General features: G+C 35.9%; 2 protein-coding genes across 2 annotated transcripts; one reads left to right on the forward strand and one right to left on the reverse strand.

Moving 5' to 3' along the window:
* Positions 1-13,550: 13,550 nt before the first annotated feature.
* Positions 13,551-16,082, forward strand: LOC111798162 (WAT1-related protein At4g30420-like). Its single transcript, XM_023681160.1, has 5 exons — positions 13,551-13,844; positions 13,936-14,052; positions 14,256-14,661; positions 14,730-14,881; positions 15,703-16,082. The coding sequence occupies exons 1-5, from the start codon at positions 13,597-13,599 to the stop codon at positions 15,905-15,907; spliced, it is 1,128 nt and encodes a 375-aa protein (XP_023536928.1). The 5' UTR covers positions 13,551-13,596; the 3' UTR covers positions 15,908-16,082.
* A 5,605-nt stretch (positions 16,083-21,687) lies between these two features.
* Positions 21,688-23,738, reverse strand: LOC111799038 (tetraspanin-8-like). Its single transcript, XM_023682423.1, has 2 exons — positions 23,219-23,738; positions 21,688-22,092 (listed from the first exon to the last, which is right to left on the reverse strand). Exons 1-2 carry the CDS (start codon positions 23,723-23,725, stop codon positions 21,787-21,789), a joined length of 813 nt encoding a protein of 270 aa, XP_023538191.1. The 5' UTR covers positions 23,726-23,738; the 3' UTR covers positions 21,688-21,786.
* Positions 23,739-25,066: the final 1,328 nt, after the last annotated feature.

Genomic DNA, 25,066 nt, shown 5'->3' on the forward strand with positions numbered 1-25,066 from the left:
TCCCTCATGCATGCTTTGTTAGGGCGATATACCTATCGATCAACTATAGCATTAAACACATATTATAAATATCACCTTGGTCATCTTTGATGCTAAGGAGGTCTACTCAGCTCCTAGGATGGCTTGGTGACTTAATCCAGACTTTTGATTCAAGGGTACTTTGTTCTATTCTAACTCCTCGAGTTTTTCTTGGTCTAAAAGCACTAGGGTCTAGATTCTCTATTCGTCTCTCATGATCTTAAGGTGCTCATTCTACTGAAGGAGTCCTAACCTAGGTTATCGTCTAGTCGTCTTGCCTCTAGCGTCTTAGTTCTAGCTCTATATAGATAAACATGCTCTACATGGAGGACATGCAATCAAACACCTGCAACTAAAACTTACAAATTCAACAGGAAGATAACATCCCTCAATCCCTCGTAGCATAGATCATAATATCTTATTCTCCATTCTGGCATAGCAGACAACATTAAAATCAACATGTATTTTAAATTCTCATCTTGGGTGCATTTCGGTAATTTTTATAATATTTATAGCATTCTCGTCCAAAATGTCACTATGAGGTCCTAAACAAAAAGCAATCGAAAACTTTCATACCTGACAGGCTGGAGTGTTACTATTGCATGGTTTAGTGTCACTTTAGATGCACTTTCTAAGATCCTTTTATAGTTAAATGGCCCTTAACTCTCTGATAAACTTTTATAGCATGGGGTTGGTTGTTTGTTTTAGTTTCACTTTAGCCACTTTCTAAGTTTCTATGTCTACCAACCGTTAAAAATAAAATGTAAAAAAAGTATAAATAAATAAAATAAGTTATTAAAAAAAAATAACTCATCTCATCTCTCCAACAACCTCTCATAACTTCTTATCTTATGTTCTTCAACGAACTCCTACTTGTATTGGTAATTCCCGAAGAAAAAATATATATCTTTCACATTTAAACCGATACAGTTACATTGATAGTAGAGATGTAATTTGAAGAGTTCAGTAATCATAGCTCCATTCATGCAAATACTGAAGTCTAATACCTGGATTATTGTAAAATTTAGAGAAATAGTTTTTTTTTGCACAAGTTTGAACTTGAAATTGATATCATGGGCTCATATATGTTGCCTTGGATTTCAAATGACAAAATCGAACTTTCATGAAAGATAAATTGTTAATCAGGTAAGTGACTTTACTGTTGGAGTTAAATAGTTGAGTGATGTAGGTAGTGCATGCCTCGTGGCCCCTGTATGCACCAAATTGTTTGTGCTATATGTATGTATTTTATGTAATGACATATGATGTTATGATATGTATGCATGTGATATCTATTATGCCATGTTGTAAATGAAATGAATAAACTATGTACATCATGTTATGTATTGCCATGTAAAGTTGTGTAATGGATCATATAATGACTGTCATGTATACATGATGCATATATGTACGATGTCATGGATGAAAAGAAAAAGATAATGATGTTAATGTTATGCTACAAAGGAAAAATCATAGGGATCTCATGTATGTATGTCATGTGCATTGGGATACTTCTCGGACGCGTACCTACGATATTTAGGGTTTTGATAACGCATATTACCTCGATAAAAGTAAAACTCTCTTGAAATGTACACGTCAACAACTGATGGAATGTCATTTTCCAACTAGTTGGTGCCGACCGAATGGACTTTTTCAATACAATTTGTAGTTTCTCGATGCTTCGTTCTTCTAAAAAGATAAAAATGTTGTAGAATATGTTATGATTATGTTTGCATGTCGTTCCAATTTAAGGTAGCCTCTAAATTAATTTTCATGATGCAAGACAAGTAATTCCTTAGTAATAAGCAACTTTCCAAGACTAAAGCTTCTTTAATTAGGTAGAGCATAACAACTCATAATTTCAGTAATTTTTTTTTTAATTATTAAATGCATGTTAATGAATTCAATATTTTGGTCTTTTGAATCGACCACAAGAATCTTTTATTTATTAAAATAATAATTTCATAATTAATTTAAGTTTTAACCTAAAAGGTAATTATATTATTCATTAAAATATTTTTTAATAAAAACAATCGAGTTTGAGTCATATTAAATATTCCCTTTCGGGCTTCCCCATTACGCGTCTTCTAGGGAAAACTTTCTAGACACTTATAAAGGGTGTTTTCGTTCTCCTCTCCAACCATTGTGGGGATCTCACAATCTACTCTCTTCACGGCCCAGCATCCTCGCTGTCACTCGTTTCTTTCTTTGATTGATGTGGCCCCCCTTTGGGGCCAACGTCCTTACTGGCACATTGTCTCGTGTCTACCCCTTTTCGGGGAATAACGCGTCCTTACTGGCATACTGCCTCGTGTCTACCCCCTTCGGAGAATAACGCGTCCTTACTGGCACACTGCCTCCTGTCTACCCCCTTCGGGGAATAGCCTCCTTATTGGCACACTACCTCGTGTCTACCCCCCTTCGAGGAATAACGCGTCCTTACTGGCACACCGCCTCGTGTCTACCCTCTTTCAGGGAATAATGCGTCCTTACTGACGCACCGCCTCATGTCTACCCCCTTCGAGGAACAACACGTCCTTACTGGCACACTGCCTCGTGTTTACCCCCTTCGGGGAACAGCCTCCTCACTAGCACATCGGCTCGTGTCTACCCTGATATGAACGAAGAGACATCAATCATACAATATACTTCAATGAAGATGTGAAGAAAAGGTTGTCAAAATTATCAAAAAGATGTTTCAATTCATGCTACATTGAAGAAGAATGAAGTTTGATTGTTGTAAATTTTGGGTGGGTTACAATTTAGAGTAATTTAGAGTTATTGTATTTTAAGACTTGTTATTTAATTTCGGTTACATTTACATAATGGCTAATTATGGCCATAAAGTAGGAATGTTACAACTCTTGGAATACCTTTAGTAGTTTCATTTTTGAGGCTATATAAAGCCATGTATGTTGTATTTGTAAGGTAGACTTGGAAAATATATAGAAAGAAGCATTTGTGCTCTTCTTTAGCCAATGGCTAAGTTTCTTTGCAATTCTATGTAGTTTAGATTGCATGTAGAATCATTCGAGCTCGACATGATCAATCTTGCTTGTGGAGTGATTCGAATCTCAATCAAGTGTTCTTGCCTTGAGATATTCGATCAACAAGGTAATCCAAATCTTATTCCCCTTGTATTGATTCCTTATCTTATCATACCCTTTTCGGGGAACAGTCTCCTCACAGGCACATCACCTAGTGTCTATCTCTGACACCATTTGTAACGATCCAAGTCCACCACTAGCAGATATTGTCCTCTTTGGGCTTTCCCTCAAGGCTTTAAAATGCGTCTTTCAGAGTTACACAACGGAACCAATATTTTATCCTCTTTGGGCTTTCCCTTCCCGGCTTCCCCTCAAGATTTTTGGGCTTTCCCTTATGGACCTTCCCATGAAACTTCTGCTAGGGAAAGGCTTCCACACTAGGTATTTCATTCTCCTCCCCAACCAATATAGAAGGGTGGGATCTCACATTAAAATTAAGCCTTCCATAATTTAAGCTTTGAGTTATATACAAAATCATTTCATTCATAATTGAAAGAAAAAAAAATCTCTCTAATTTTTCCTTCAAGTTTAGTACTTACGCTCTTCCTTCTAAATTATCGATCAAAAAGCATTTTTTGATGCATCACCACCGTAAATAATCATACACCGAGTCAAGTTCGAACTATTGTATAATGTTTGTTTAATTAATATATATTTTCCTCTTTAAAAGCATGTTTATTTGATGTGTTTTGATGCATGTATATAAATAAATGCATAAAGTGGTTTGTACAATTGACTATATGTCTAAAAGGGTATTAAAAAATTGTGAAATTTGGTGATATGGTCAAATAATCATAGCTTACAATATGATCAAAACCAATATTTTAATGTTGTTTTCAAACACGCCAATATTTTTAAACTTAGGAGAATCAACAACTTCATTGACCATGATATGTAGGCCACACTATTTCTATAAAGAAAAAAAAAATGGTGGAACACGTAGTATCATAAAATCTGTTTTGATCATGTTTCAACACTATTAGAAAAATTATAACGTAAGGCAATTGATACCACGTGGCTTGAATAATTGTCCCGATTCCACGTTTCTTATTGATCTACCCGGTGGGAACACAATTATATGCTTTTTTCACTGGTTGAGTGGGACATTTTTTTTTGTAACAACCTAGACCCACCGCTAGCAGCCTCTTTGGGCTTTTCCTTTCAGGTTTTCCCCAAGGCTTCCCCTCAACGCTTTAAAACATGTCTGCTCGGAGAAAGTTTTCACACCCTTGTAAATTGTAGTTTGTTCTCCTCCCCAACCAATGTGGGACATCACAATCCCTCCATCGGGGCCCAGCATCCTCGCTTGCACTCTTTCCTTCCTCCAATCGATGTGGGACCGCCCCCAAATCCACCCTCTTTGGGGCCCGCGTCCTTATTGGCACACTGCCTCGTATCTACTCCCTTTGGGGAATAGCGAGAAGGCTGGCACATCGTCCAGTGTCTAGCTCTTACCATTTGTAACGACCCAGGTCCACCGCTAGCAGATATTGTCATCTTTGGACTTTCCCTTACGAGTTTTTTCTCAAGGCTTTAAAACACGTTTGCTAGGTGAAGGTTTCCACACCCTTATAAAGGATGTTTTGTTCTCCTCCCCAACCAATGTGGGACATCACAATTTTTTCGACCCAACTTCTGATATCCCACATTGGTTGGGGAGGAGAACAAAACATCTATTATAAGGGTGTGGAAACCTTCACCTAGCAAACATGTTTTAAAGCCTTGAGGGGAAGCTCGAACGGAAAAATCTAAATAGGACAATATCTACTAGCAGTGGACTTGGGCCGTTACACAGCTCAATTCAACCATAAATATGACAATATCTTCTAGCGGTGGACCTGGGCTGACAGCTCAATTCAACCATAAATATGACAATATCTTCTCGCGGTGGACCTGGGTTGTTACACAACTCAATTCAACCATAAATAGGACAATATCGACTAGTAGTAAACTAGACATAGGCCGTTACACAACTCAATTCTTATTCGAATTTGAATCGAATAATTAAATAATAATTATACGCTTTAGTTCTTCATGCTCCTCGTGAAGAAATAAAGGTGCCAAAATAGTTGTAATAATGGTGTGCACCAAAGCTAGAAGAAAGTGGAGACAACTCCTGGCCCAAAAATAGCAGCTTTCACACGGAAAGCTTGTGTGGCATTCTAAAGCATTGGGCCCCTCATAAGGGTAATCAACCTCGTTAGGTAGCCATGTCTACGGCAGAGTTATATATCACTTATATGTCTCTACATAAACGATTTAAATTAAAACATCTCTAATAATCATGGAGTGAATATCGCCCGTAATATTAAGCTAAGATACTTAACCATATTCATATGTTATAGTCTATTTAGGTCATTTCTTAAACATGATCTTTTCGTAATGTCAATTACAAACGGTTCAAAATTTCATTAATAACCTTAGATTTTTCTTATAATAAATAACGTCATACTGTGAAAAATTAACACGATAATATAATATAATATTTAAAAATTTGAAATAAAAAAAACGTGTGAAAGAACTTTCTATAAGGCACATAATTATATTATTATATTATTGAAAAATTCAATTTTGAAGCGTGTTACCGTTACTCTCAAACATATATTATTAAATTGTTATTATTATATTATTATTTAATTAAAATTTAGAAAAAAACTTCCTTACATTACTCATATTTATTTATATCATTATTTTATTATCATTAAATTGTTATATTGTTATTTTAATCAAAAATTTTATTATTATTTTATTTATTAAAAAAATTAAAATTTTGAAAATTTTCTTTCCGTACTGATATTTATTTTTATTATGTTTATTATTATTATATTATTACTATTACACCAACTTTTACCATTAACTTCTTTTTAATCCATCTTTCATTTATCTTTTAACTTATAACCGTTTGTAACAACAGTAAATAATAATAATAAATTGGTAATTTATCTCAACAGTCAATCACTCACAAATCTCTCACAACTCCTCCTCAATGATCTGTCCTCAACTCCGCCTTCAACAGCAAAATGATGGGCAGTACTCGAGAGAGAAAAAAAAACATAACAAAAAAAAAATGACTGATTTTCTTCATAAAAACATAACTGATTTAGGTTAGGTTGGTGTCACCGATTTATAAAAACACATGGATTAATTAAACTATTTTTATAAATTGGTGACACCAGTCTAATCTAAATCAGGTAAGTGACTTTACTATCAGCACGATTATAATTTAATGTTTTGTGTTGACACGTATCATGTGGTTTTGCTCGTGTCATATATTTGATATGTGTGAATAGTTTATGAAACGATACAATTATGATATGATATATATATATGTTATGATATGTGAATGGATGATAATTCGTATAGTATGATGTTCGACGATATGTTTGAGATAGGATTCGAGAAGGATGCGATAAACGTAATGTAACGACATGACTAAGATATGTTCATAAAGCAATATGGTTAGGTTAGATATAGAGAACGATATGATTATGATAGGTTGATAAAATGATATAGTTAGGATACATTCATGCAATGATATAGCTAAAATACATCCATGAAACAATATGAGTAGGATTAGGATACGTTCATGAAACGATATAGCTAGGATACGTTTGGGAAATGATATGACTAAGATATGTTCACGAAACGATACGATTATGAGACAATATGATTATGAAGTGTTTACGAAATGATATGACTGAGATACGATACATGAATGATATATATCTCATGATATGATATGAGAACGACACAAATGGTACGATATGTTTGATGAATTGATATGTCTGTAATATGACATATTAAGATATGATATGTTAAAAACATGTTTGGGATATGCTATGAGACTATTACGATACACAATATAATATGATATGTGCATGATGTAGATTGTTAAACGTTATGACATGATGTGAGTGTGAGTGTAATTGTTACGATACACAATATGTCTTTCTGAATTAATTTTAGAGGATTGAAATTATTACCGAAAGTAATTTTTCTTTGTCATAGTTAAAAAAGAAGGAAATCTTTAGTTTTTTTTTATTATTATTTTTTTATTTTTTACCTATTTATCTCTAATTAATTAATATTTTGATAATAATAAACCTATTTTTAATTATTAATAATTTTAGTATAAAAAAATGTAGGAGAAAATACATATGACGATGTTGGGTTGACAATATAAACCAAATCCCGACATTTGGAGCTTTCGAAGAATAACAAATTTACGGTTTTTTTTATTATTTAAAGAATAAAAGAAAATTATATATATATAATTATAATATAAATATAATATAATAAATGAAAATTTGAAATTAAAAAGAAAATACGTACCATTCTATCGTTCTGACAGGTGGCAGAGTACAAAAAATTGATTTTCTATTACACGCAGATTTATATTATTATATTATAAAAAAAACTCAATTTTGAACGCACCTTGCCATCACTCTCCCACACATAATAATAATAATAATATTATTATTATTATTATTATTATAGTATTATATTATTATTTTAATTAAAATTTGAAAGTTTTCTTTTCTTACTCACATTTATTTTTATTAATACTTTTTATTTTATTATTTATTGGATTTATAAAAAAAAATTAATAATTGATTTTTTTCATTTAATTACATTTATTTATTTATTTATTATTATTATTATTATTTACTTTTAATCTCACTATGATTTACAAATTAACTAGTTTGGTCATTTTCTCGTCTAGGTCAGGGTGAGTGTGCCCAAACTTTGGCCACTCTGGCCACACTCATTGTGGCACCGACCCATATAGAAGTGATGTTTGAAAGCTTATAACACATCTTGTATTGATGCTACACTTCAGCCAACTCTTCACTGGCCACCTTCATGTGGCAAGGTTGCCCCTTACACTTCTCTGGTCTTCCTACAGTTTTACTTCTCTATGCTCCTTCTCGAGAAGATGCTAGTCTTGAAAACTCTTGTGAAACCACCTACTTTAGGCATGAGATAGTGGCTACTTGAAACCATTGACAATATTCCTCTAATGCGAATGGTCCTTTAAAAGACACTCGACCTGGTATGTCTTCTGTTTCACCTCTTGCCCACATCGAAACCCCAAGCCTTTTGACAAATAAGCTTGGTTCCTGGTTTGATGGGTAGATATCTCACATTGAGGTGTCGACACACGACACTAATAAACTAAGGGGAGTCTTGGCTTCAACCCACAACTGATTCTAATTCTGACCTACTGCTGTCTTGCCCACTTTGGAACTCTTAGGGTTCTTTTTCTTGCCTGACTAGGTATACAAGGTGTGACTCTAATACCAACTATTATGATCGTACTTTTTTAACCGTGCGGCATTGTGATCTTAATGTGCTCACAACCAGCCATAAGGAAAATTCAAGCCCCATATTCATTTTTTGCTCCGCTTTGTGTCTTTGTCAGACCTTAGGTGTGTCTTCACTCACCAAACATCGCTCATGCAAAATTCGAACTTATTCGGTCATACATGACACTTGTGCGTGTATGTTCAATCGTCTACGACACAACCGACTTGCCTCTACAATAGGCCAAGTCATTTAACTTGACCTTGCTTCTACTCGAGGCCAAAGTCTCTCAATGCAACGTTGCATCTAACATCATCTTGACTTCCAATTAACATGATTCTCATGTTTTGACGCCATCCCAAGTCATGAGAGTTTTTTGGCCATCATAGCTTACTCGGTCAAGCCATCGAGAATGAGTCCATAACATCTTGACTTCCAATTAACATGATTCTCATATTGTTCATAACATCGGGACATTATGAAAATCCATCCATCAGGGTTCTTATCAAGGCATTGGCCCTCCGATGCCCATGCCATGTTATTTACGGATCCTGTATTGGATAGAGGGTGCAAAATCCAACCTTCGACACACGTTTAAGGGCGCAATACCGACACACCTATATTGTCCAGTACTATCCTTGAAAAACATATTTCAAAGAAAGTTGTCCGAGACACTCATCTCGAAACACTCGCCTTCACTGTGACACACACATGTGCCACAAGGTAACTCGCTCAGGCCACAAGGCCCAGAGGTGGTGGAGAGTTGACACCATGCCTTCCCTATAGTACATTTTGTGGTATTTTTAAAGTGGCGGGTGTAGACATGATTTTGGTGAACGGACATACGGTGACGTGGAGCATTAGTCTGATGTTTGATTGACACCAAATTTGGCGAGCTTTCATATTTCATATGGACAGACTTGACTTCAGAACACATGTCCAAATCCCCTCTAGAACCCCGACTTTCAGGGTTAAGGCATTAGGCCTTACCCGACCCTTCAACAAGCCTATCTTTGACACTCTTGTCTATTCATTGCCCCTATCTTACTTATGCCTTGTTTTTTCTTCAATGCACACGTTATATGGTGTGTTGGATGACGCACCTTCTTACTCGGTCGCATCATGACACTCGTTAGGTCCTCATGTAGCCGGATGGGCACCACTTGAGGGTCGTCGCTTTACATGTTGCAACGTGATGGTCACAACCTACTCTTTTCATAGTAAGGTGTGACACCATACACACCATGTTAGCATGATTGTTTCAAGACTATGAAACGTTGTTATGCCAAATATATATTCATAAAAATGTTTATGAAAGAATGAAGGTACAATCTGCATACTAATGATTTAAAGCTATGGGGACCTCATCGATTTTTGTATGTCACGTGCATCAGGGTACTTCCTCGTTATAATTAGTATGAACGCATACCTTACATAATGTATGTCCACCATGATATCATGTGGGCTCCTTTCCCTCTGTGGCTCTGGCAGCGTAAGTGTGTGTTAGCTGAAGGGCAACTCAGGGGGTATGTATACACCAATTTGGTGGGTCATCGGCACATATTATATGTCGTGTGCAGAGAAGTACTACACATCCAACTTTAGCTGGGATTGAAAAGCAGAGTTCAAAGCCATGAAATATTTTTATAAAAGGATAAGTCCCTCCATGATAGATTGTGTATGCATTTCTTGACTTCAACAGTGGGGTCACTTAATTTTTATTTCTTAATATATTCAAACCACGTATTACTCTTATTTTTTAAGTAAAGGTAAGATACCTTTGTATGGTTGACGACTCGCAGTGATGACCATGGGACCAGAGCTAAGGAAGTTGCACGCATCTTGCTTTCTTTCACTCCTTTAGGGTTGCCATAATTTTTTTTTAAAACATATTCACCTCTCTAGAGTTGCCATACCAATCCAACACTTTCTAGATTAACAAGATTCACATTGTATCACTATAGTTGGTACGATTATCGAGCCATACTCCATATGTTCAATATGAGTCCTATTTGATAGTACCGTTAACCAACGACATACCTAGACCGTTTAAGCTAGAAATTTATATTTAGGTCCCACCAAAATTTGTCATAATTTTATAATTAATTGTGACCATTCAAGTAGGCTAGTTACTCCGTCTTTGTTTTTCAAATAGTACTTGAACTTAATGGCTTTGAACGAGGACATTTCAGACCGTCAAGGCTAAAAGGTAGAAATATATCATAATCATATGTTAGATTCTAGTAGCCTCTATTCATTTGTTTTTGCCATTTTACATACTACTTCGTCAACAACGTTGTGGGTATGTTAATATAAAACCTTATATAAACGATCGTGGGTAGTTTTTAATAATTTATCATGATTCTTAAATCTTATAAATATCATACTATTTCAAGACGTTTAATAATTTTAAGCGTTTTCCTCTCATCATTACGATAAGGTTCGATGATTTCAATGATTTGGTATGAAAAGATGGATCATACAATTTGAGTATAACATATAATAAATGAATATGAATCAAGTTAAGAATGGTGGAGAGATAGAGTTATATATAAAATTAAATACAACAAATCTAAAGCTCTAGAATTGATAAAACGTAGAAGATCTTAAAGCCACCTATTTCACAACACTTTATATTATTTTTTTAGTATGCATCGTGTTGCGTCAACAATTATTATTAAAACCCAACACGTTCTGTTTATTTTTTTATTTTTTATTTCATACGCCTACATTTTTCATCAATGGATTCATACAACTTTAATAATGATCATGTAGGCCCTTTGAGCGTTGAGCATTGAAGAAAGGTCTGCCGCGTAGCTGACTACAATTAATTTACCCCATAATTATATTGTTGAGTTAGGTTAAACTTATTTCGGTCCGTGAGTTGACATTTTTTTAGCTAAGTCAACCCGACCAACTCGGAAATAGGGTTACAACCCAACCCAACCCAACCGTATCCTACTCACCCTTGTCAAGTTAGAAATTCCCATCGCAAGCCATAAAACCGAGAAAAGAGTCTGAGGTAAGAAATGGTATATAGGAACCGTGAATAAGTAGATTTAGGAACCGTATAATGAATCAGTGAGTGGAGAGAACAGTAAAGATTCTTGACCGATAGGGAGAGGAACGAGACTATAGGCAGAGATGGAGTGTACGTTTTGATTGATAATTCACTATAAGCTTGCCTTAACACAGAACGGAGATTGTCTCATCGAAAGAAGGATTAATGCATCGAATCCTGACTCGATATGATTTAGATTTTAAAAGATTTTATTGTATTTTTTAAGTTTTAGATAATTGTCTTTAAATTATAAGTTACAATTAGTTAAGGGTCATTATGGTATTGATGATCATCAAAGCTACCACCTTTTAACCATAGGTTATTATAAATTTTATTTTATTCATGTTATTGTTTTATATCACATTTTTGCTAAATTTTTAGTCCGTAAATTCTTGTGTTTAAAACTTACATCACATAGTCATTTAAGTGGTATTAATCAAACCTCTTATAGAGTGATTCGAATCACGAGTTTTTTTTACTCTTGATCTTGATCATCAAAATAATCCGTTCCAAAACTTTTCGTTGGATTGATTCCATATCATTTGATATCAGTTTTTTAGGCTCAAGGTCGGATATATGTTTCCTTGCGTCTATTTCCTTATGTCTGTAACAGATATTAGTGATGTGTTATAAACGGTTAATGTTTGATACTTAAATTTTAAAATAAAATTTGTTTTTTTAAAAATAAATAAATGAGTAATAATTAAGAAAAATGAAAAAAAGAAAGTGGCAAAATTACCAAATCACCCTTAAAAAAAACCAATTTCTCGTTTGGGCCCTCCAATTATTGAGTTTGACTTTTACTAAATCTCTTCGATTCAGCGAATTCCGTAAATATCATCTTTTATATATTTTATTTATTTATTTATTTCGCTTCAACAAATTCACATTACAGCTGTCAATGAACGTGGGATGAATCATCTTCATTTATATCTCCACCAACCAGTAATTTTTCTTAATATTTACCATTTTTTTAAAAAAATTACTCCATAATTAATTGAAAATAATAAATATACTTTGATAGAATGTTTGCCTTAATATTTCATTATTTTAAAAATATTTAAAATTAAATACCAAAATTAAAATATTATTAATTTTTTTTTAGTTTTTATAACAAAGTTACAAAATATTCTCTCCTTTTTCATGTTTAAAGCTTAAAATACAAACAAACCACAAAACTTTTTTAAAACCATCAAACTAGGGCTAAATTAGTAAAAACACATTCAAACTTACCTGAACTGTTCTAGTGATTTTATGATAGCTTCCCCAAAAGACTTCATATCAATGAAGATGTATTCCTTTAGTTATAAACTATGGATCATTCGCTAAATTAACCAATGTGGGAGCTGTTGGATGATGGAAGTCCCACCTCGGCTAGTTTAGGGAATGATCATGGGTTTATAAGTGAAGAATACTAATTCCATCGGAATGAAGCCTTTTGGGGAAGCCCAAAGCAAAGCCACGAGAGCTTATGCTCAAAGTGGACAATATCATACCATTGTGGAGAGTCGTGTTCGTCTACCATGGTATCAGAGTCATGCCCTAAACTTAGTCATGTCAATAGATTGGTAAATTCTCAAATATCGAACAAAGAACTCCAAAAGAAAAGGGGCCATGGTAAATCCTCAAATATCGAACAAAGAACTCCAAAAGAAAATGGGTCATCGTAAATCCTCAAATATCGAACAAAGAACTCCAAAAGAAAAGGGGTCAACCCTCCTCGAAGGCGGTAAAAAATGACTAAGACTCCAAAGGAGTCGAGTCTCGATTAAGGGGAGGCGCACTTTGTTCAAGGGGGAGGTGTTGGATGATGGAAGTTCCCACATCGGGTGGCCCAAAGCAAAGCCATGAGAGCTTATGCTCAAAGTAGACAATATCATAGTATTGTGGAGAGTCGTGTTCGTCTAACAGGACCCACCCAACGGAAATTTATGTTTATTTTTATTAATTTAGCTGCTATAGTTATCCTACGAACAAAAAGTTCCCAAATATATATGCTCTCTCTCTCTCTNTTTTTTTTTTTTTTTTTTTTTTTTTTTTTTTTTTTTTTTTTTTTTTTTTTTAGTTTTTTAATTCTGTCTCATGTGAACACAAACTGATATAAAACAGAGGGGTTTGAGAGCCATTGGAGACAAGAGAAGAGGAACAAAGAACAGAGAGGGAAAGATGGGTGTGGTTGAAGAGTACTTGCCAGCCATAGCCATGTTGGGGCTCCAAGCAATTTACGCCATTGTCACACTCATCTCCAGGGCTGCCCTGTTGGAGGGCATGAGTCCTAGAGTGTTCATCGTGTACAGGCAGGCCTTTGCCACTCTCTCCATAGCACCTGTTGCTTACTTCTCCAGCTCCAAATCCATGAAGCTTTCTTTGGATTTCAAGAGCTTTTATCTCATCTTCCTTGCTGCTCTTGCTGGGTACCCTTTACAATACTCTCTTCACAAATCACTAATTTTCTTGATTTAATTCTTGATCTTGCAATTGACCTCTAGCTCCGGACTTGAACAGGACGACGATCAATCTCAATTTTTTCTACGAGGGGCTTTTCTTAGCTAGCTCGTCGTTGGCTACCGCGATGGAGAATCTAATTCCCGCAATGACGTTTCTCATAGCCGCGATGGTCGGGTGAGTTAATTGTAGAATTATGTTAAGAATCATGAATCTCCACGATGGTATGATATTGTCCACTTTGAGCTTAAGCTCTCAGAGTTCTGTTTTGGGTTTTCCCAAAAAAGACTCGTACCAATGGAGATGTGTTTTTTTACTTATAAACCCATGATTATTTTCTAAATTAGCTAACGTGAACGAACGATTCTTAAAATTTGCAGTATGGAGAGTGTGAAGATGAAAAATTTGAGGAGCATGGCTAAGATTGGAGGGACAGTGGTTTGTATGGGAGGGGCTATGTTCATGGCCTTTCTAAGGGGACCAAAGCTGCTGAATGCCACACAAGGGTTTGGAGTGAAATCTGCAATATTTGATGTGGAAAGTGGGAGCCATGAGGCTTGGTTGTTGGGGTCACTGAGTCTGCTTGGGAGCTGTGTCTGTTGGTCAATTTGGTTGATATTGCAGGTGCCGGCAATGGAAAGCTATCCTGACAAGCTATCTTTATCAGCATGGACATGTTTTTTTTCACTCATACAATCAGTGGCTTTCACATTATGGGTAGAGGGAGCCAATGTAGAAACGTGGAAGATTCATTCAAATACTGAACTTATTTGTTACCTCTTCTCAGTAAGTAATTTTTTACAATTTACCAATTTTAGAGGTAATTTTGAGATCTAATTGTGTTTGGTTATTAGGGGATTTTTGGGTCAGGAGTTGCTTACTATCTTCAAGCTTGGGGTATTTCAAAGAGGGGACCTGTGTTCTCTGCCGTGTTCATCCCGTTTTGCACCATTATTACTACTGTTTTGGCAGCTATATTTCTTCATGAGGAGATTTACAGTGGAAGGTAAAATTATGAATTGTTTCGCATTTAAGATCATAATTGCGTTTTTTTGAAATAAATGGGTTCCCCGCTTTTCTTTTTGGGTTTTCTCTCAAGGCTTTAAAATGCATAGGGGAAGGTTTACACGCCCTTATAAAGGGGTTTCGTTCTCCTCCCCAACTAATGTGGGACTATCACAATCCATCCCCTTTGAGGTCACTCTTTTCTTTCTTCCATTGATATGGGACCCCGCTAAATCCATACTCTTTGGGGTCCAACGTCCTTACTAGCACACCGTCTCATGTCTAACCCCATTTGGGGAACAGCCTCCTCGCTGGCACAGTCCGTTGTTTAGTAGATAATGTTCTCTTTGGGATTCCTGGGAAAGGGGAATATTTCCACCCCTTTTGAAGGGTGTTGCGTTCTCCTCCCCAACAAATGTGGGACTCTCACAATCCAGCCCCTTTGGGGTCTAGCGTCCTCACTGGCACACCGTCTCGTGTCTACACCCGTCAGAGAACAGCCTCCTCTAGTACCATTTTTAACGCCCCAGGCCCACCGCTAGCAAATTCTGTCCTGTTTCCCTTTTGGGTTTTCCCTTAAGGCTTAAAAACGTCTTTCCTAGGGAAAGGTTTCTAGTTCTCCTCCCAACCAACGTCGGACTCTCACAATAAACGAGGGATACAAATCATGAGAGCTTGTGTTCAATTTCATTAAGAAAAAAAAAAGTTTTTTTTGTTGGGTTTATGTCACATATGAGTAAAACAATAGTATAAGAATGAACTGATACTACATTTTACATTGGATGATCTTCTAATTTTCTTTTCGGTTCGTAAAAATTTCAGCTTGTTGGGGGGCGTGGTGGTAATTATCGGATTGTACGTATTTCTTTGGGGAAAAGCCAATGAAGGTGTGAAAGAAGAAGACAAAGAAAGGAGTAGAATTGAAAAACAAGAGGATTGTGAATCAAATTCAGTGGACAAGAACAGTTACAAAATTGATATGGAAGAACCTCTATTGAAGGGATGTACAGATCATATTGACAACTAGACACAAAGGGATTCAATACCCTCACGTTGCATTTATGATCCACTTGTTCAAAAAAGGAAACCAATGTGTAGGATGTTTTTTATTTTTTAATTCTTGTACCTTTTTTGTTTCCTTTTGTGTTCATTTTGGAGAGTTGTAAGCTTTAAATTTAAGTTAAAACTTACTTTTCTCTTTTGTTCTTCTCTTCTTCAAGTTTGTTAGAATTAAACCAATAGAATACAATAATAAAGAATAACTTTTTGAATGTCGTGTACCGAAACATGTTCGCTAAAAACCAAATATTATGTATATATAATTGAGAGGTGACATCTTTATTGGTATGAAATTTTTCGAGTGAAACTAACAGAAAAGATATGTGGATTTATGTCTAAAGTAGACAATATCATGTCATTATGAAGATATGTATATATTTGTTGTTCCCAACGATGAGTCATGGCCCGATTAGGTCGAGTTGGTATAATGCTTGGGTGTCAGGTAAAAAAGGTGATTGTGAGAGTTTAATGACTTAGACATGTGGAGATTTGTAGTTATGCTATGTTTGGACGATGATATGCTCTAGAGAAATGGAATAAATAATAATTGAAGGGAGACAGGTAAGAAATCACTACAAGAGGAGTAAGATTCGAATTAACTTGTTATCGAATATCTCAAGACAAGAACACTTGTTTGAGATTCAAATCACTCCACAAGTAAGATTAATCATGTCGAGCTTGAATGATTCTACATGCAAACTAAACTACATAGAATTGCAAAGAAAGGAAAGCACAAATGCTTCTTTTACTACATTTTTCAAGTTTATTTACAAAGTTAACATACATGTCTTTATATGGTCTCAAAATGAAAATTCTTAAATGCAGTCCAAAAGAGCAAATAAAAAGTCGATCATGACTCTAAATTCTAAATTATGATCCACCCAAAATTTAAAATAATGAAACTTCATTCTTGTTCGATGTGATTAAATTGAAACATCTTTTAATAATTTTGACAATATTTTTTTCACATCTTTTTTGAAGTTTATACTACATGATTGATGTCTTGGTTCATATCATAAACTATAAAACCTTTGTGCAAAGGGAGAATTGTTGGGAACGGAAAAGAATATATCCATTGGAAAACCTTGTAATTACTGAGTTTATTATTTGATTACTTCTATTTGTAATTTATAATATCTATGTAAAGGTATATAATATATGGATAATTTAATGATTCAAGATTAGGAGTTTAGATTTCTACGGATTGAAAGTCTACCATCATTATACTCTCTTATGCAAACATAAACATTTAAAGCTTCACATGTTAGAAAACGTCTTTAAAACAACAAAACAAAAATACTAAATAAAACATTAAAAGTAAAAACATTCTATATTAATCTAGTCTTAACAAAATAAAATATCACAATCTTATGCACATATGTCTCTACTTGCAATGTCGTCGTCAGCCGTACATGGGTACTTTGCCTTTACCTGAGAAGTAGCACACGACTTGAGTATTTTAAGAAATAATCAGTAATTGACCCCACTATTGGGGTCAGGGAATGCAAAAACATGCAACTCATGATCTAGGGACCTATCGTTAAAATCATTATAGAGGTGGCCTCCAGCTTGGACAAAATTGGATGTGTAATACTTCCTTACACACGACCTACACGTGTGAGCATGAATCCCTAGGTGGTTCGCACCCCTTTGGACCCATCATAGTTGAGCTAGTTGTCCATAGCGATATCTGGAGGTCAGCAAACCCTTGAGTGCTATGCGAGACATGATGATCATCATCATAGTGTACGCGTCCGTACTCATCATCATCAATGGGGAAGTAACCCGATGTATATGTACACACAAAATGCCTAAGGTCTATATATTTTTCATCTTTAAATCATCTTTATGGCACAACCGTATATACCGTTCACATATTACTCTAAGTAACATGCATGCCTTGGCCTTCATATGTTCATCATCATTAACATTAACAAGAGTTGTGTCTTAGAAAAAATCATCGTGATAATGCATCATGACATTTTGTAACGCCCCTAATTTTCTATACCCTAATTAGCGACGTTACCTTATACTCGTCTAATCAACAGGACAAGAGTTCACGTGAGACAGTCTCAATAACGATAATGCATTCATCAATATAAGCAGTTCATACCTAGGAAAACAATAACGACAACCTAGCCTAGAAGTAATCAACGGAGAACTAGAGGAAACAACCGCAAAACTATGAATCCAACAAGGCGCCTACGACACTACAGACTCTCCTCAAAATTTCCATGGCCCTTCGCATCAACTACCGTCAGCCGTACATGGGAGCCTTGCCCTTACCTGAAAATATGGGTAGCACGTGGCTTGAGTATTATATAAAATACCCAGTAAGTCGCCCCACTGTTGGGGTTAAGATGTTCATATATCCGGACACAAGCAATCACACACAATACACCTACATGTCGCACACGATACACATACATGACGCACACAACACACATACATGTCGCACATAATACCCATGCATGTCGCACATAACAGCCATAACCTATCGCACATAACAGCCATAACCTGTCGCACATAATAACCATACATATCGTACATAATAACCATACATGTCGCAAAGTGTTAGAAGAACGAAGCTGAGAGAGGGGTCTGTCTTCCATTCCTTCCCATGGCCTTAGGCCCTTGCTTTGTCCGGGCGGGGGTGGATGCATGGTAATTTCCCACACATGGCCCACGTGTGTGACTGTGGGCCCACCAGGCGAGCTCGCAAGCGAACTCCCTGGGCCTGGCTTGGTCGGGTATGTATGACATACAATACCGGACGCCACGGACAAAGGAGGGCCTGCATGATATCGTGGCGAACACGATATCGAATATACACATCCATACCATCAGTAGCATAACGGGGGAGTGCCCCAGGTACATAACCATAGCGTGCATGAGGTTCTTAATGTTTACCTCCATGACATTATACATACCACATTTCATCCCCTCGCTGCATTACATAACATAACCGGGTTCACATTGAGCAAGCACATCATAGCATACTAGTCATCTCATTCATGACATGCGGGGTTCTCATTACAAATCATGACATGTCAACCAAGCTCATCCTACATACGGGGTAACAAACCGTGTCACAACATCATATTCATAAACATGGCATACATAGCAATTCACTGCAAGAATCACATACATAAACATAGTATGCATAGCATTTCACTGCAAGAAACATCTAACCTAGCATACAGCAACAACATATGGTGCATGCAAGGGCCACAGGGCACGCAACATACATACATAACTAACACCAACAGTAAGGTTACTTACCTCCTTGGCCTTGGCCGAAGTCACCCAAAATGCTAACTCCGGCCCCCAACTACCTCCAGATAACATGATACACTTAGAGCCCTTTCACAACTAGCTCTTATGCCTAACTACCCAAGTATGTCCCTATCACAATCAATTTTATCACAATGGAGTTATACTGACCTCAGATGGCTGAAACAAGGGTGGGAAAAGCTCCAGAAGGGTCAAAAACCTAGAAATCGGTATACTATTCGGATGTCGAGCCGCCGAGCCAAGCTGTCGAGCGCGCCGCCAAGCCGCACAGTCGAGCCGACCTAGTCGAGACGCCGGTGGAGCCGCGCCCGCCGCTTCATCTTCCTCGCCCGAATGCCTCAATAGCCCTAATCGCGGGCTTGGCTGCTGTCACCTGTGGAAGCATCGTCGTTCGTCCATCTCTGGTGGCGCGTCTGTCCCTCCCTGCCCGACGTACACTAGCGCCTGCTCCTACCTAAAGCTCGCGGCGTTATTGAACCCAATCTGAAATCTCGCGACGTTTTCGATCCCTCACCTAAACCCTTCAGCTCCTCCCTCACAGGTATGACAGTCCCTCAAAAAGGAAAAGACGGCTACCAAGGTACCTAGGGTTTAATACGCACTAATACGCCCTGGCTGGCAAGGCATGTTTTTTTTTTTTTTTTTTCCGCCTTTTTGAAACCCCTACCGTTACACATTTAATACATGCACATCATTTTAATATGGAGTAATGTCATATTAAGTCTTATCATCATCATACATCTTACATCGTCATGTTATCATACACCATCATCATCACCACCTTGTAACATCGTCGTATAACATCATCATATAATAGCCACATCATTATATATCATAATATATTATAGTCACATCATCATATAATATAAAGTATAGATGACACGTGTAAGGGTTACTGCGCACGTATCGTCATGCATAAAAGTCTTCGAACCGAGACGATAGTAAGGCCACTTATTTGGTTGGCCTAGGTCGAAGCTACTACGACTCCTTAATTCTAGCTTAACGTTGCTCTCTGAAATTTATTTTACCTAAGAAGTCGAACAATCATAAATTTGAAGAATTTGCTCATAGTTTTGCATAAAATAATTTAAGCTAGGTAAGCATAATTTTGAGTAAAATAATTTAAACTTACTCGTGATAATTTAAACTAGCTAAACCTAATTATGCATAAATACTTTAAACTTGACTCTAAAATTTAAACTAGCTAGAAGGTAGTCATACGAACCTTAAACGCTTTCGAAGAGTTGAAACAAGAAGAAAAGAATCCAAACATATCAAACCCAAGCCGGATCAACCAAAATACCGGCCTTGAATCGTCAGAAAGTGTATTCTTCGAATGACTTAAAACCGTTGTAAGGGACCTCCTTTTACAGGGGAGACCAACTCCCAACTTCTCAACTTAACCAATATGGGACAATTTCTATTCCTTTTTATTTCTTTCTAATTTTTGGGTTATTATATAGATAATGTTGGGTGTCTTATCTTGATAAGAGTATTACGACCCAATTTGTAATGGTAATAAATAATTTGATCCAAATTATTATGTGTAAACATATGAGTGGGAGTATCGTATAAATGAGTTCGTAGAGGATTTGACTACAAAGTATTGAATCTCTTTTGAGAAGATTAATATTTCACAGGATGATCATATCTAGTTCGATCTTAACCATGAGTGAGTTATGAACTCATGCCTGTGAGATATTGTTCTTGTTCTTTCATTTACCTGAGTGAAAGTGACTTTTTTTTAGTAGATTCAATAAATTTATCATTTTGGGACTTACCAATTACAGAATTGGAAATATATGTTTCTGGTGATGAAATTCAGTATGAAAAATAGATGAATAATTTTCTTAAATACTAATTTTACGTAATTTAACATCTATTTATCCACGTGATTTAACATGTCAATGACCCAACTTTTCTAGCAACGACGATGATCTCCAATACCACACACGTTACCTCTTGCAACATCGCTACCCATTAGTTATAATGGATCTACGGATGACGAACAACAATAGTGAAAACAAAGTTGAAGAGGAACCAAAACCATATGAACCCAACTTTAGAAAACCACAACTAAAATCGAATTCGAGGGAGAACACATGCATACATATGATCAATCACGACGATCGAACAACAAGAAACAGTCACAAACGACGCCCAAATGGTGGGGAAAAAATGAAAATCGTGCGATCTTTTGCAATCAACTTTGGTTGTATTTTTTTAGGATATTCACTCACCGGGTAAGGGTGAATAACTCTTTTCCATTTCCATCTATGTCTCCTCTTTCAATTTTCATCTTTTTTTAAATTTTCATTTATTTTTGTCATGATCTAGAGATTCTTCACCATGGAGACAATTTTTCTCCATATTTTGTATGGTATAAGCAAAAAGAAAACATAACTTTTAACCTAATTTCTAAAAACTCAAATTTAAATGATAACAACGGACTCAAAAAGTCAAACAAAATGAGAACAGAACACTCAAAAAGTCAAAACAAAAAATTACTGCCGGAATAAAAACAATATACAGAACTATCGATTTGACTAGAGATCACTTCCTTTGTCGATGATAGGCATTGTATTCTCTATTGTTTCGAAAAGCACAGCAACCGACTGAGTAGACGATGATGAGGAAGACAAAGAATACGATGTTGACTAAGGCAACCTTCTTCCAGTTTGTCTTGATATTATCGAGCAAGCCAGCCTTGCAGGCCAGGCAGTTGAAGCACAGAACGTCGGGCTCATTTCCCCATAATTTACAGTCGGGGTTGGGCGAGGTTGTAGCGTTGTTCTTGTCCCACACAATTGGGCTCACATACTTGAAATCGCAGTCGTTTGAAGGTTTACAACAACCAGACTGCACGTTAGAAGAAACAAAATTAGAAGGTGATGTATGTAAGGAACACTAATATTGATTATAAACGTTAAATATTCGTAATCATCATAATAATCTTAAAAATAAGGTTAGGTTGGGTTGTAACCCTATTTTTCGGTTAGTTACAGCCTAAGCCCATCGCTAGCCGATAGTGTTCTCTTTGAGTTTTCCCTTTTAACCTTGGTTTTTAAAACAAGTATGGTAAAAAGAAGATTTCACACTCTTATAAAGAATATTTGTTCTCCTCCCCCAACTGATGTGGTATCTCACAGTGTGGGTCTAGTTAACCTAATAAAAAAATGTCAACCCGCGAAGGGTCGGTCGAGCTGACCCATTAAAAAAATGAACCCACGAAGGGTTGGTCTAGCTGACCCATTAAAAAAATGTTAACCCGCGAAGAGTTGGTTTAGCTGACCATAAAAAAAAATGTTAACTTGCGAAGGGTTGGTCTAGCTGACCCTAACCCGTGAAGGGTTAGTCTAGCTGACTCGAGATCAACACGAGAGATGATCACCCAAAATCAAGATTTAAACCTAAGATTCAAGCTCAAACAGAAGAGAAATTCAAGCAACTAATGACCCTAGATTTTTAGGTCGCTAAGGTCGAGTAAATAATTTCTATCTAGAAATAAGCATTTAAATTCCTTCCTAAAACATAAACTTCATCAAACACTGTCATAGACTTACGTGTTTGATAACATCTTTAAAACGACACAATCAAATATTAAACAAAAATAAATAAAACGCTATAAAATGTTTTCATAGTAACATATATAAGCTATAGTTTCCTACTCTATTATAGCATCCATTACCGCTATAAAAAAAACAAAATCTCAGACTTTTAATAACATGGACTGTCACACAAACATACGAAAAACGTTATAAAACGTTAATTACAACANAAAAAAAAAAAAAAAAAAAAAAAAAAAAAAAAAAAAAAAAAAAAAAAAAAAAACACTATATAAAGTCTCAAACTTTGAACAACATAGAGTATCACGACGTACAAAAAAACGCTATAAAAAATCTACAATAGCGTGTTTTAAACGCATCTTTCTAACATTAACCGAATTCCCAGTTGCTCAAAAACTCAAATTGAATAGCATTGTTACCTGAATGGAAGACAAGCTCTCCTTATAGAACTGTTCATCATTATCCATAGAATACTTCTTAGAAAATGTGTTGCAAATGTTGGCATCAATCAAGCAGCTCTTAATTGTGCTCCAATTGTCCTTAGAACTCACCCTATTCTGCAGCCAATCAGAGTAATCCCCAAGCCTATACTCCTTATACCCCCGGTGCGACAAGGCCTCGCCGGCGCCCTTATTGGTGACCACAAAAGCAAAGATAGTGAAAGCCAAGAGCACAACAATAAGAACAAACATGACCAAAAGGTATAGCCATAGAAGCCAAGAGATTCTACACCACGCGCCGCAAACGCCGGCGAGTGATATGAACATCAGAAAAACGCCGATTATGATTACGGGTTTGTCTAAGTACTTGGCGCATTCGGTGGTGGCTTGTGTGCTCAGCCAAATGCCGACCAACAGAATTGGGATTGAGAGTAAGAAGGTGATGAAATTCAGGACTCCGACCACCCTGTTGCTTATTCCAGGCATTCTCCAGAAGAGGTGTTTCTGAGTGTTGATTCGACTGAATTTGAGCGAGTATATAATGACAGCTTCTCACGCGCTTCGGAATTTGGATACTCGCTCTGAATGAGTCCCACGTGTCAATAATTGTTTTTTTTTTTTTTTTTTTTTTTTTCGGGGCTTTTAAGGAAGGTTTGACCTTCTCTCTCCACTTTAAAATTAAAGTTATTTAATTCCCTAACTAATAAGCTTCATATTTTAAATGGCATTTTGTTAGAATTGTTAAATATTTTATTATAGACAAATATCTTTTCACCCTCTTTTCATTTATTACTATTTTCATATCTTTGTAATTTATTTTTATTATATAAATAGAGACCAGGTTTTAGCAAATATGAGACGAGTTTTGTTAAGGGTTATAGTTTATTTTCAATTTCAATGACAAAAATCATACCATATTAAAATTAACGCTATTCAATATACATGTTGGGTTATAAATTTGTTATTGGTAATGCAAAACCCGAGTTACGTATGGGGAGAAATTTAGTCATTTGGACCTAATTGTCATGAGTTTGTACATCATACGGAACGATTGTGAGGAGTACGTTAGGCGAAACCCTTTCCCCCTTTATCTGAATGTGAGTAAATATATCATATTGATTGCTCAACTACGCGACTTTGTAAGCCTTCCTTTTTTACCAGAGCTTCGTGGGTATTTTTCCTGTAGTTATCAGGTGGTTTTTGTCAAATTTGATTGGGTGTTCAACCGATGAATCTGCTACCGTGAAGCAAGGAGTTGAGTCTAAACTCATTAATCTTTCAAATGAACCGAGACTAAATTTATAATTTAATTTTTTATAATTTCATAGATTTGTTAATAAAATGAAATGTTTGTTTTGAAGAGAAGGATAAACTCATTAATCTTCAAATGCTCATGGATATATCTTTTTAGGTAATTTACTTGTAACAACTTGATTTTTTTTAAAGACTAAATTGATATTGAAGAGATTTTACACAAGTTTTATGAATGGAGTCGGAGTTGATTCGAACTGGAAAGTGGCATATTCTGATAAACGTCAAGAATCTAAAATTTTTTGTAAGTTTTTAGCTGTTGACAATCTTACTCAATTATTTTTTGTTGTGTTTGACTAAAAGTTCTAAGAAAAATATCTTACCAAAGATGGGTTAAAAGTCTACCATTTTATTTAAGAAACTAAGTTAATTCGAGTTGTGCGAGAAAGTTATGAAAAAAAAAATCAAAAAATGGTTTTGGAAATCTAGAAATTTTTATGAAAGAGTCGAATGCGCAAGTGACAACACGTGAGAGAGAGATTTTATGAATTTTGGAACTCGTAACACAAAGAATCT

The sequence above is a fragment of the Cucurbita pepo genome, chromosome LG07, assembly GCF_002806865.2.
Source record: "Cucurbita pepo subsp. pepo cultivar mu-cu-16 chromosome LG07, ASM280686v2, whole genome shotgun sequence".
NCBI classification, from domain to species: Eukaryota; Viridiplantae; Streptophyta; class Magnoliopsida; order Cucurbitales; family Cucurbitaceae; genus Cucurbita; species Cucurbita pepo.

Excerpts from the sequence above, each read along its gene's own strand:
- LOC111798162 (XM_023681160.1), top strand. The coding sequence starts at position 13,597 with ATGGGTGTGGTTGAAGAGTACTTGCCAGCCATAGCCATGTTGGGGCTC. Across the intron at positions 14,053-14,255 it reads CTCATAGCCGCGATGGTCGG|TATGGAGAGTGTGAAGATGA; the intron begins GTGAGTTAATTG and ends TAAAATTTGCAG. Across the intron at positions 14,882-15,702 it reads GAGGAGATTTACAGTGGAAG|CTTGTTGGGGGGCGTGGTGG; the intron begins GTAAAATTATGA and ends TAAAAATTTCAG.
- LOC111799038 (XM_023682423.1), bottom strand. The coding sequence starts at position 23,725 with ATGCCTGGAATAAGCAACAGGGTGGTCGGAGTCCTGAATTTCATCACC. Across the intron at positions 22,093-23,218 it reads AGAGCTTGTCTTCCATTCAG|TCTGGTTGTTGTAAACCTTC; the intron begins GTAACAATGCTA and ends TCTAACGTGCAG.